Source organism: Penicillium diatomitis (assembly GCF_028827545.1).
Source record: "Penicillium diatomitis strain IBT 30728 chromosome Unknown utg000004l_segment0_segment0, whole genome shotgun sequence".
Classification (NCBI taxonomy): Eukaryota; Fungi; Ascomycota; class Eurotiomycetes; order Eurotiales; family Aspergillaceae; genus Penicillium; species Penicillium diatomitis.
In genome coordinates this window covers 2,924,683-2,936,720 of record NW_026623176.1, presented here as the reverse complement: position 1 = coordinate 2,936,720, position 12,038 = coordinate 2,924,683, and the positions used below count along the sequence as shown (strand labels likewise).

At 52.2% G+C, this 12,038-nt stretch overlaps 3 protein-coding genes across 3 annotated transcripts; 1 reads left to right on the top strand and 2 right to left on the bottom strand.

Annotated features, from left to right (window-relative positions):
- Positions 1 to 546: 546 nt before the first annotated feature.
- On the top strand, positions 547 to 2,100 carry N7539_004272 (basic helix-loop-helix domain-containing protein; the record flags this gene model as incomplete). The annotated part of the gene is made up of 1 exon (XM_056933874.1): positions 547 to 2,100. One exon carries the CDS (start codon positions 547 to 549, stop codon positions 2,098 to 2,100), a length of 1,554 nt encoding a protein of 517 aa, XP_056791415.1.
- A 1,245-nt stretch (positions 2,101 to 3,345) lies between these two features.
- On the bottom strand, positions 3,346 to 4,888 carry N7539_004271 (putative GPI anchored protein; the record flags this gene model as incomplete). Its single annotated transcript, XM_056933873.1, has 2 exons — positions 3,346 to 4,112; positions 4,216 to 4,888. The coding sequence occupies 2 exons, from the start codon at positions 4,886 to 4,888 to the stop codon at positions 3,346 to 3,348; spliced, it is 1,440 nt and encodes a 479-aa protein (XP_056791414.1).
- A 1,079-nt stretch (positions 4,889 to 5,967) lies between these two features.
- On the bottom strand, positions 5,968 to 9,171 carry N7539_004270 (formin-mediated actin nucleation enhancer; the record flags this gene model as incomplete). Its single annotated transcript, XM_056933872.1, has 2 exons — positions 5,968 to 8,964; positions 9,088 to 9,171. The coding sequence occupies 2 exons, from the start codon at positions 9,169 to 9,171 to the stop codon at positions 5,968 to 5,970; spliced, it is 3,081 nt and encodes a 1,026-aa protein (XP_056791413.1).
- Positions 9,172 to 12,038: the final 2,867 nt, after the last annotated feature.

Sequence of the window (12,038 nt, the reverse complement as noted above, 5' to 3'; positions counted from 1 at the left end):
CACCAAGCCTTCACTACCTTGCAATACCGTTGTTCAGCCTGCGCGGATACATCCGACCGACTACACCAACGCCGTGAGTATTTTCATCCTTTGGGTCCTCAAAGGTGAGCATCTACTTGAATGCTGGATAGCTGCAGCATAGATCGGGATTTATCTACCCCTCAGTCCGTGCTGGCTAGCCCCCCTCGGTTGCCCTCGGGTTCAAGCAGGGCTGCTCATTCTTTCAGTCCACTCCTTGATACCGCACTGGCTTGCCCTTACTCTTACACTTGCGATCATTTACTGCATGGTCGAACCCGCTGACATGGCCCACCCCACCTCTATACAGAATACAGCGAACCTCGCTCTCTCCAGGCTCCCCTAGTCTGTCCCAGATCCAAGGTCCTTTCCTCTACGGCTGCCTGACTACATCACGCTCAACTTCGAGAACCAGGGTCAGTAATACCGACAGATCTTCGCCTTTTGTCCTCATCCTCCTCGCCACCACCTCTCAGCTCGTCTGCTTTCTCTCTCCAAGTTATTTCCGACACAATTCAACCTCTCACCATGGCCGAAGCAGCCCTCTTTATCAAACATAAATCTAACTGTCACAGCAACCCTTTCATCATGTCGCACAACGGCTACCTCAACAACCACTTTGGAAACTCCAATGATGGGATCGATCCGTCAGACTTGACCATGCAGCAGAATGGCTTCATGCCGTTCTCGTACGGATCGCAACAGAATATGTCATCAAGCTTCAACTTTGGCAACTCGGGCATCGATACCGATGAGCTTCTGGACCTGGAAATCAGTGGACAGAACAACGGCGTGCAACGCGACAACAACATCAACTATCTCCAGGACCAGTCCGGCGGCATCGCGATGAGTCACCAAAGCCAAATGTCGCACATGTACTCGAATACACCCGACAATGCTCCGATGGCCAGTCCCTTTGTGAACAACAGTTTCAACTACGAGCAATTCCGAATGAATCAGCAGAATCACCACCTGCACCATGCAAACTCATTCGACCAGAACTACCTGAATGCGAAATCCCGTCCCAGCTTGCAGGCCATGGACCGAACCTCGTCCGACACTCGAAGTCCCATGACCCCCAAGACACCCGCATTGGGCTCGTTGACTCTGGGAACGCCAGATTCCGGCAGCTTCCCAGGTCAGCCAATTCGCAATTCTGGAATCCATCATCGCCACCAGAAGAGCCTCTCCAATCAATGGGACGGCACACCCGGCAGCGCCCAGTCATACATTGACTCTCCCATCGGCTCGCCCAACATGCACACTCACCAATTGGGTATCTCTGAGATCATCCAGTCCGGCAAACATGCATCCCTGCCCGCCAAGGTCGACAATGGCCACCCTCCCGGAAGCGCCCAGGATTTAGAGTCGCAGGAAGCCAAGCGTCGGAGACGCCGCGCTTCGCACAATCTTGTTGAACGTCGCCGCCGTGACAACATCAATGAGCGCATCCAAGACCTTTCACACCTGGTGCCTCAACACCGTCTTGAGGATGACAAGGTGCGCAAGCAGCTCGTCAACAGCACCGCGCTCTCCATGGCGGGCGCCAGCAGCAATGCTGCGACCTCCCTCCTTGCTGGTGGCAACGGCCGTCGTGCCACCCCTGGCAACATCACCATGGGCCTTCCCCTCGACGAGAAAGAGAAAGGACCCAACAAGGGAGATATTCTGAATGGTGCAGTCAGCTGGACGCGAGATCTGATGTGGGCATTGCATGTCAAGTATCAGCAGGAAGCTGAGCTCGCAGAGCTGATCAGTAGCCTTGGTGGTACCTGGCCCTTTGAGCCCACCGAGGATGAGAAGCGCATGCGGAGTGAGATTCTCGATGCGCTGGAGAAGAACGACCCCTCCTCGTTCAGTTACACCCGCGGTCCGGGTAGTGGTCTCCGTGTTCCCAAGCATACCAATTTGGCGGGTGACCCTGTCGGCAGCGATGGTCTGACACCACCGGGACTGAGCCCTGGGTTCCACAGCGGGGGCAGCAGCTCCAACGGTGGAGGTCCACAGCAGTACTGGAGCAGCGCGAGTCATGCTCCTCTGAGTTTCAAGGAGGAGGATGAGTACGGTATGGAGATGAACTAGACCAGTCCTTCGGAAGAGAATGTCCATCTACGTGGACAGTCCTGTCCTGCTCTACATCGTGGGACGAGCTTGATTCTATGTGCATATCCGGCGTCGGCTTTTTCGAGGGGAATGAGGGCGAGGTGCATTTGGAATGAGATTGGCGTTGTCTCTTGTCATGTCTGTGGACGGCTTCACTTTCGTCTGACTTTCATTCGACTTCTCAGTGCGGTCTCTTGCATATTCCGTGATCTAGTTGTTGTCTCGTTCTTTACTTTGCCTTGTTGTTTCCTGGCTGCTTTCGATACACGGGGCCGCTTCGAGATTAATGCTCGCGTTTCTCTGGCACCCTGCCGATTTCGAAATGAGCTTTCCATTCTCGTTCAGGTGTTGTGCGTCGCTTCTGTCTTGACCTTTTTTTTTTCTTGTGCTTCTTTTCTTCGTCAATCATCGATACCCGGCTCCTCATGTTTGACTTGTGGTCAACCTGTTTGTTTACGTGTTTTAAGAATTCACTGTTGGTTTCTACTCTCTCTTCTCTGATATGGCATGGGGGCATTTCCTTGGGTGGGCATCGCACTGACTGCTTACCCGCATGGGTAGCTATTCATGATCCGATGATTTCCCTAAATTTATACACAAATGTCCCTGAGCTCTTTTTTCTTTGCTGTCTTTCACTTCATGACTTTACCCAATTCAGCTTGGATGATGCCTGAAGTGGCAACTCTTTGATCTAGAGTGCCGCTTCATGCTTTTGCCCTCATCTGTTATCTTTTTTTTTTGTGACTTTTGTTTCCCTTCGATGCTTCTGCTGGTTTTGACGCTATGACTGGATGTTTTGACTCACTAATACCCCCTCTGCTTTACCATGACTTTTAGTGACAATCTTGTGAAATGACAATTTGGAATGACATGGGCATATGACAAGCCAATGATACTTGTTTATGCCAATTCAAATCTATTCAAAAGTCCCACAGTAACAATAGTACCTCTTGATACAAGCCTATGATAAACCGGACCCAAGGCAGGAGGTCAGCCCGTAAGTCGTATATGTAATTGTAGTCATCTTCCCATTCCGTCACAAACACCCATGATACACTTCTAGATACGGACATCCACAACCACACTCTTTCGCACCGGATTGAAAAAGGAGCGAGACACGTCTAGCACAGCCAAACGAGAACCAGAAAGAACAAGACCAAGCCAACCACGAAATGGAAATACAGGGTCCATCAGTATCTCAAATCTCAGCCTAATATAACCACACTAAATCAACCCCGCCATCACCACCATCATCATCGTCGTGATGATAACTCCCCGGTTCACCTGCAATCCAGAGGCCCCATTACCACTACCAGTTGGCTGCTCCTTTGCCACCGTCGTCGCTGCCCCCGTACCACCGGCACCAGCCGTAGCACCAGCCGTAGCACTACACATACTCTTGCCACAAACATACCCCGTCGGACAGCAATCTCCACCATCAGACGCTGCACACTGGAACCATCCACCGGGGCATTTACGCTGGCCCTGACCAGCAGAGGGTGTGGAAGATCCCGTGGCTGTCGCAGTCGCCACCGGGATAACGATTGTTCGACCGTCCGAGGTAAAGGTCGTAGATGGGATGGTGGGACAAGAGAATGTGTCGCAGTTGCGGTCGACTTGGCAGCAGCCGCCGTGGTAGACGGCGGAGCAGGCGTAGAAGCCGGTGGGGCAGAGGGAGAGGGTGCTTGTGGTGGTGGAGCTGGTCAGGCTTGAGATGCTGGTGCCGCGGGCTGGGGGGATGAGGTTTTCGGTGGTTGTGGTGGTTGTAGTTGGGCGGGCGGGTGAAGTACTGCTGGTGGTGGAGGCGGAGGTAGAGGTGGAGGATGAGCTTGAAGTCGAGTGTTCAGAGGGTGAAGAAGATGTTGACGTTGTTGACGTTGATGTTGTTGTTGATGATGTGATCATACTCGTTTGCTGAGATGCAGAGTGCGTGACTGTCGAGAGAGTCACCGTTGCACCCACAGTCACGGTGACAATCGAAACGTAAGCACCTATCATCAACGGAAGGGAGAAAGAGAAAGATCTCGTTAGCCCAATCTGATCCAAACTTGATCTCTAAGATTCCATCAAGGGTCAACAGGGGGACAAACTCACATCCACCCTCGACACAATCATACCCCGAAATACAGCATCCTCCTCCAAGCGCCTTCGAACAAGTCGTATACCCACTCTGGCACGATCCAACAGTCCCGGAACAAGTCTGACCATTTGGACAACACCCCACGTCACCAGCTCCTGTGTCTGGAACAATCTCACAAACACTGCCCGCATTGCAACATCGCTCTGGTCGATTAATGGAAGTGCATGCGTATGTATTTGATGGACATTTGAAGTCTCTCGCGTCGAGGATCCGACTGCTTTTCAATCCAAGACTAAACTCGGGTTCAACAGACGGGCTGTAGGCGAAAGATCGGGGCGTGAACACACCACCTGGAGATGATGAAGATCCAACTATACCTCCATCCTTATCCACCTGTCCGGCGGTGGCATTCGGAAAAGCAAGATCTGTCTCGGAGAGACCGTCCTGCTGTCTGGAGTCTTCGAAATGCCAGTACTCGAGGAAGAACTTCTCGCCGGGGTCGGTGCTCATTTTTCGAACGCCGTAGAGATGTTCGTTCGCAAGACGGGCTTCAATCTGTGCATTGCGACGCAGGATCTGGTGCTCCGACTCGGACTCCTCCTTGGGACCCTTTTCATGCGTGTCCTGAATTGAGGCGGACGTGATCGAGGCAAGAAGGCAGATCCCAAGCCCTGCTAGCACCCGCATGGTTGTGTTTGTTTTGAACCGGACTTGATCAATCCGTTTCTGGAGAGATAGTCCCGCTAAGCTGTTCAAGCTGAGATGATTAAAGTTGCCTTTCCGAGCGGAGCAAGTAGTCTGGTTCCGTTGATGTTAGTACTCGAGCAGTTGGGGGGAAATCCTTTGGAGGGAAAAAAAAAAAAAAAAAGAAAGTTCTCTAAGCCTTACATCTGAAGCTCACTGCCAGCGCTGTTCTTGCAGCCCAGGGCACTCAAGTAAACACAGGTCTCGGGCCTCCGCGGGAAGAGCAAGTCAGCACGCCAGGTATCACTTGATCTCAAGCTGAACAGAGTACTCGAGAAAAGAAAAACGGCAACAACCCTCAAAGAATTGAGTAACCCCCACAAACGTATCGATCTCGAAATGATTCTGTCGATTTGAGGTGACAGGAACGGGGCCTGCAAAAGAGGCGGTCAATGTCAACTAAATGCGATGGCTGGGGGACACAGATAAAGTGGTTGTCTAGTGCGACACACTGCCCCTCAGAGAAACCCCAGATCTTGATTCCACTCCATTAATGACCTTTCCAATCATGTACTGGTTAAATCTGCATATAGATTTTGACACACTCACAACACGTGAGTCTACAAGAAGCTATATAGCAAGATATACTGCAGGTACACTGTTGAAACTTGGGAATGGAAAAAATCATATCTACTAAACCGCACTCAAGTAAAACTCCGCGCTACATGCCTGGACGGACGATCGAATGGCATGAATGACACATCAAGAACGCGAAAAAAAATAATCACCGCAGTGAGTATGGTAGGGTATCGATGATAGATATAATAAGAAAAACATTGCTTGAGGCGGCAATGAATGGGAACAAATATCGAACCGGGAAAATGCAAGAGGATACACGGACTATGCATTACGAATGCAGAGGTGTCGTATGGCTCGAATGTCCCGCCTGCGCAGAAATGCACGACATAAGAAAATGAGCCGTAAAAGGAAGATTGGTAGCACGACTGGGACAATTATAAAGGGGAAAAGCCGACTGGTGAGGAACATTACACCCCGATCAGGCTAATCCAAGGGCCTCCAATTTAGCTGGGAGCATCCGGAGAGATGGCTCTGTTCTCATGGCTCTCTGCAGGCGTCATCTCATTTCCCTCTGTCTCAACATCATGAGATGGAGCTACAGTAGCGTCTTCTGCAGCAGGTGTGGCATCGACTTGACCCTCTGCTTCCATGGCAACTTCTGCTGCATCGCCGGCATCTTCAGCGTCTTCGGGGGTGGCGGCAGCAGCAGCAGCAGCGGCGGCGGCCGCGGCCTCAGCCTCCGCTCTCTCCATCTCTGCATTGCGCGCTTGCTGGCGCTCCCATACTTCCTTGCGGATGCGATCGTCCTTGGCGTTACGCAGCCGTTCCGCCTCCTCAACGCCGCCGCTCTTCTTCAATTTGCCCTCCTGGACAAACGTGCCAAGCTCCTTCTGGAACAAGCCAATCCGGCGTGTTTCGAGTTCCTTCTTGCGATTCTTCTCCGCGCGCTCGATGGCTTCCAGACGGCTTTCGTGGTTAGGCTGAAGGGCGCGCACTTCTCCAAGAAGATCGTCTTTGGCTTTCATCGGGTCAACAGTGGGGTCGATCCCCAGAGTGCGCGAGGTGGCTCGTAAAGTGACACCACTATTAGCAGCCTTTTCCAGAGCCTGTTCCTTGGTCGCTTGCTCAACCAGGGCAAAAGTCTGAGCAGCTTTCTCCAAGTCGTCCTGCAGATCAGCGGCAAGGTCCTCTTGCATCGTGAGTTGATCGCGCTCTTCACAAACTTGCTGCAGCTCCTTCTCCCAGATCTTAGTCCAGATGGGCTTCTCCCGGCCGAGGAAATCTTGCATCTTCTTGATCTCCTTCAAAGCCGTGCTGATGTCACGGTTGACACCTTCAAGCTGGCGCGGCAGAGGTCGCACTCCTCGCTGAACCACGTCCTTGCGAAGATCCTCCACCAAATCTTGTAGGTCATCCACACGGGAGACCAGGCGCTCTGACTCGTCAGCGAGCTCCTTCTTTCCTTTGTTGACACGAGCGCGGCCGGCATCTCCCTCGTACGTCGCGTTCGCAGCACTCTCCGCGGCAGACACGACGTTGGTGGCCTTTGATCGAACAGCAGCCATCGAACTAGTAATGTCTGATGTGAAGTTGGAATAGGTCTGTCGCAGAACAGCAAGATCCCGCCGTAGACTTTGGATTTCGGCCACTTGCGTACGGTTTCCGGTAAGCGCTGGTTTGACCGTGCCGCTGGGGCTAGCTGACCGAGCAACAGGGGTCAACGGCAACGAAGCCAACCGAGCCATTTCCTTTGCGGCTTCAAGTTGACGATCCGAGACCCGCTGAATCGCAGTTCCCTGACTCTCTAGCACATCCTTGACGCCTTCAACCAAGCTACGCACACCGCCAAAGCTATCGTCAAAGTGCTTCTTGACCTCGTCCAAAGTATCAACATTCAGGACCAGGACGGAGCGGTCTTTCACATCACCCAGATCCTCCAACTCGTGCCGAATTCCCGAAATGGAATCTTGGATGTAGATTTCCGGCAAGTCCACGCCATTGTTGTGCGTGTTCCAGGCGAATTTCTCAATAAAGGCCAATTGCAGCCGTCCGATGGTCAGTTCAGCCGCTCCTCCAGGAAGTACGTACTTTTTGATCTTGCTCTTGTATTGCAGGAAAAGAGTCAACTCCTTGCCTGGAGAAGGCTGATCCACGGAAAATTGAGCTACAGAAGGCGGCGTAGCGATATTGGGAGGCGTCAAGCGATTACCATTTGGTGTCCCAGGCGCTGGAGCCGGAGACTCTGATGCAGCCTTTTCCGGGTCGAAGGCATCATCGAGTGATGGGCGGCTAGGAGGTTGTGGGAAAACAGCCGCGGGCTCGATGGCAGCTGGACCATCGGGAAGGGGCTTCTCAGAGGGTGGGGGCGGCTGGTCAGTCACAGGAGCTGCCGGTGCAGGAGGAGTCTCGGCACCTCCTGCTTCGCCCGTAAGGGGAGCTGTGGCCTTTTCCTCCTCGACTGCCTTTGGCACATGCGCTGCGGCTTGACTCTGAGCGGTCCTCGCGGTTTCCTGAAGTCGGTTCGACGAGCGCTGCCTGGAATGAGCGTACGAGCCACGGAGGCGTACAGCATTGAGCGACTCTCGCACGTCTCGTCCGCGGTTCGGGATGGGAGAGTTTTGCGTGGGAAGTACTGGGACTCCGCTGGTAGAAGTGCCGAGATGCTTTTGTATTTGGTATGCTGAGAACCGACGAGAAGCCCTCCGTTCCAGCTCACCACTCCGCTGGAGAGCACCTAGAGCATCTTCCTCCTTGGGGGGAGGTGGTGGAGCTGGGAAATGTGTTGGGGCCGTGGAAGGTGGTGCGGGTGGCGGAGGCGGTCTCGGCGTGGTTTCATTATCTTGAGATGGCTGGGAGAGAATTTGCTGGGTCTCTCGTCGCGAGGCTTCCCGGTCCGAATAGCTCGATCCCCGGGTTTCCCCATGGGATGGCGAGGCGCGCTGACCCGAGGAAGTGTCTTCCATAGACCCACTACTGCCAAACCTCCGAGTTGGCCGTTTGGGAGAGGAGGTCGTACTCTGGGGCATTGTCGACGCGGCGGCTTCATCGTACAGCTGGCCTATGTTGCTGGAAGGACCCGTTGGGATGCTGCCCGCGCTCGCTTGCCGACCAGACATGTTGGCACGGCCATCTTCCCGCTGCTGCCGCGATCGTAGTCGGGCCTGTTTCTTTTTTAAGCCATGTAGGAGGTTGATGATGATGTCGCGAATCTGGGGCAGGTAGCGGTCGAGACTTTGAGAGGATGCATCTTGACTGAGAGTATCTTCGAGGATACTGCGCAGAACATCGGGCACCGGACCGAGATCTGAGGTTTCCACTCCGATAGCGTTGAAAGCGCGACAGGCTAGATTGAACTCGTATCCCAGTCGCACATAGACATCGGATACGTCCGTCTCGGTGGCTTGTTTGCGGGACCACTGAGTCAAGGTCTCGAGAAGTTGTTTTGTGGCGACCAGAAGATGTGTGACACTTTTTTCGATTTGTGAGATCTGTTTGTCGGGCTAGAGAAGGCATGAGGTTAGCGACACACGCCCCTACTCTTGAGTGTCTAGGCTGGCTCAGGCTTTTGCTTGCCGCCCTGCACTCGGAATCCGTCGATCCACAATCATTGACCCTCAACTTACCACACTCTTGGCTGACTGCGACCGTCCAGCGGTAGCCGACGAACTGCGACCGGACGTGGACGTGGACGTGGAAGCGGACGCCATTGGTGCGCTATCACGGTCTGTCGATCTGGTGGGAGAGACAGCGGGGGGACCTCCAGGAGGGAGCGTGAGTGAGTAGATAAGTTGGCGCGGCCAAAACCCGCATGAAAGTTGGGTGGGTAAGCGAAAGTGCTGGGGGAGGGGAGAAGGTGCCAGGCAGACAAACGGGATGACACCCCAGCCTCCCGGGCGTGTTCAATGGATGATTTGGCGCCTTTGTGGTGAACCACTTGCCGGACTGTGGAGGGGATGGGCCAGCTGACGAAGGGCAGTGACCTGACCGCCTGACCAGCGATTAGCACTACAAAGCTATACTACTGCTACTACTGTAGTAGTACTGGTAGCTGCCGGTGATAGCCTGGTACATCTCAACAGTGCAAACACCTAAGTTCTGTAATTTGTGCGGCTTCAAGAGAAGACCCGTGGATGGAGTATACATGCCTAATACTAGAAATCCAGTAATCATCCCGTACCATATACTTCTGAGCGTACTACCATACTATCGGTCAGATCAGGACAATAGCGTGAAACAGACAGCCCTTGCTTTACAAAGGGTGTACCAGTGCACCGTAAACCTGCAAGCCAGCTATGAAGCTGTAATCAGATCGATCGGCCTGCACTGATGCACTCTACAGCCAGCAATCACGTGGCCAAAGTACACACGGTAGCTGTACCGGTACAGATTGATGAGTTCACCCCAGCACTGAGCACTGCGACTTTCAGCCTCCCAGCCTCAGGCATTGGGAGTTTTAAGCTTTCAGGCGGCCCAATGTTCGAGATTGGGCAGGAATCTTGTCAAGCTTCACACTAGTGCACGACTATCGTGCTCAGTATTGTCTCTGAAATTCTGAATGACTCCTTTCTCAAGACCCTAAGTATGTATGTCCGCAATCCGGTACTTTGACGGACTCCTAAGTAGAAGCCAGTTAGATGATGGAGACAAGGACAGTAGTCGTGACTCGTCAGACTCCGGGTTTAGCTGAGCTTGGCCCGTTCCAGCACAGACATCCAAGCATGAAAAGTATTTGTCACTTGTTTTTCAGGTGCTCGCACGCAGTAGTCTGATGACCCTTTCTCAAGCAATGAGATGTGAGCATTCGTTGTCCGATCTATAAGTCGCTAAGTAATACTTAGTAAGTATACTTCGGAAGGCCTGACTGGAGTACAGCAAAGTCCGTGTCATAATGATGGTATCCTTCAAGGAGTCAGCCGACCTGGTCGGACTGTATCTCGACTAGCGAGCCCCCTTCTCGGCTCTACCCGCCTCCACTTCCATATTGCTTCCAGTTCCACAATTCACCACCAAGTTTGTGGTTTCAAGACTGCAATAGTCCGTGGATCCTTCCTCCCTGCATACATGCTTTGAACTTAGCAAGCCCCCTCTTGAACCACCCCCTTCAAGAGTACGATCTTGATGCCTTGTCATATCTGCAAGTTGAGAACATGAGACACATACATCGCTCACCGAGGCACCAACCGAGCTTGACAGCCGGTTTGGAATGTAAGGATTCCTGGCAGCGTCGATCGCCCGTCTTCAACCTTGGATGCTAAATCATGATCCCGGGGAAGACCGTTCCGATAGTATATCAATTTACTTCCACTGTTGAGGACCTCAGACTAGATGGGTACCCGCTCACAGCTACACTATAGATTTGTGGGTAGATTCCTTCGTTGCGAAAATGTGCGAGTCATGCAGATTCAATCGGTCACAAGTTCCGGCTCTCATTCTTGCCAATGTTCGTCAACCTTAAAACGACTGTGGAGTTGCAGGATCAACAAAGCCGTGGCTCCTCCCACATGTTCCCAGGGTGGTACACAAACCTAAATAAGAACGCAGTCAGTCTTGCTATTTTGACAGATCAAATATTCATGTGCGAGGTATTATACGTGACTAGCCATCATTGATCATCCATCAATTCCAACTAATTTATAATGTATTTGAATACCGAATCCTTGATGTACAAGGCCTGTGTTCCATCAACTAACTCCAAGAAAGGTGCTTATGCACTCATCAGGCTGGAGACCATCATACTCCTTCCTTTGCACGAAGAGCGACCAGGTAGATGGAAGGCAACCAATTTACCTCAGTAATTCAGTGACTAGAACCTGTACCTACCAGGTAGGTAGTAGGTAACTACTTGCAAAGGCAATAGACTTTGTGGAGTCCTGCTTGGTGAGCTGAAATAAAATCGCATGTGGTGTTCAATAATATGCGGGAGTGCCCGGTAGGGTGGGAGATACCGATTACTAATACCTCTGCTAGCCAACATTGCAAACGTCTCTTGTGTCACTGTCCACCATAGATAGCTGGAGGAGTATGACGGCAATTCCCACTTATCTAGTCCAACACTAGGTAAGTGTACCTGTTCCTTCGACGCCCGATATTGGGAGCAATCGCAACAGATTGTCCGTGTCCACAAAGGAAATATCTCCCATCCCTACCTTGGAGTGAATTTGGCACTATGCCAGCCTGCTAGGTACCTAACCAGTCCAGTCTGTACCCAGAAGAATAGAACATCCCGAGTCAAAGGCCAGTCCGGCTTCGCCATACAAGGCGTGAGAATGGATATTCGAGCAATAATCAGGGCAATCAAGGTTGTTTTAACCAACTAGGCAACCATCCTATAATCGACAGATGATTTAGCCACGACCTACTATCTTGATGATACAGTAAGACCTTGCATGATCTGATTTTGGGTCACGGGAAGTACTAGGCCCACTTTTCAAATGGGAGATCTTCATTCAAGCGGATGAACAGCTTAGATAGCGAAGTGATGCTTCCATAAGGTATGTCCATCAAGGCACAGTTACGATGTTGAGCAGTAATAATTTAATACACCTCTCGTCGCTGGCGAACTGGATCACCATTC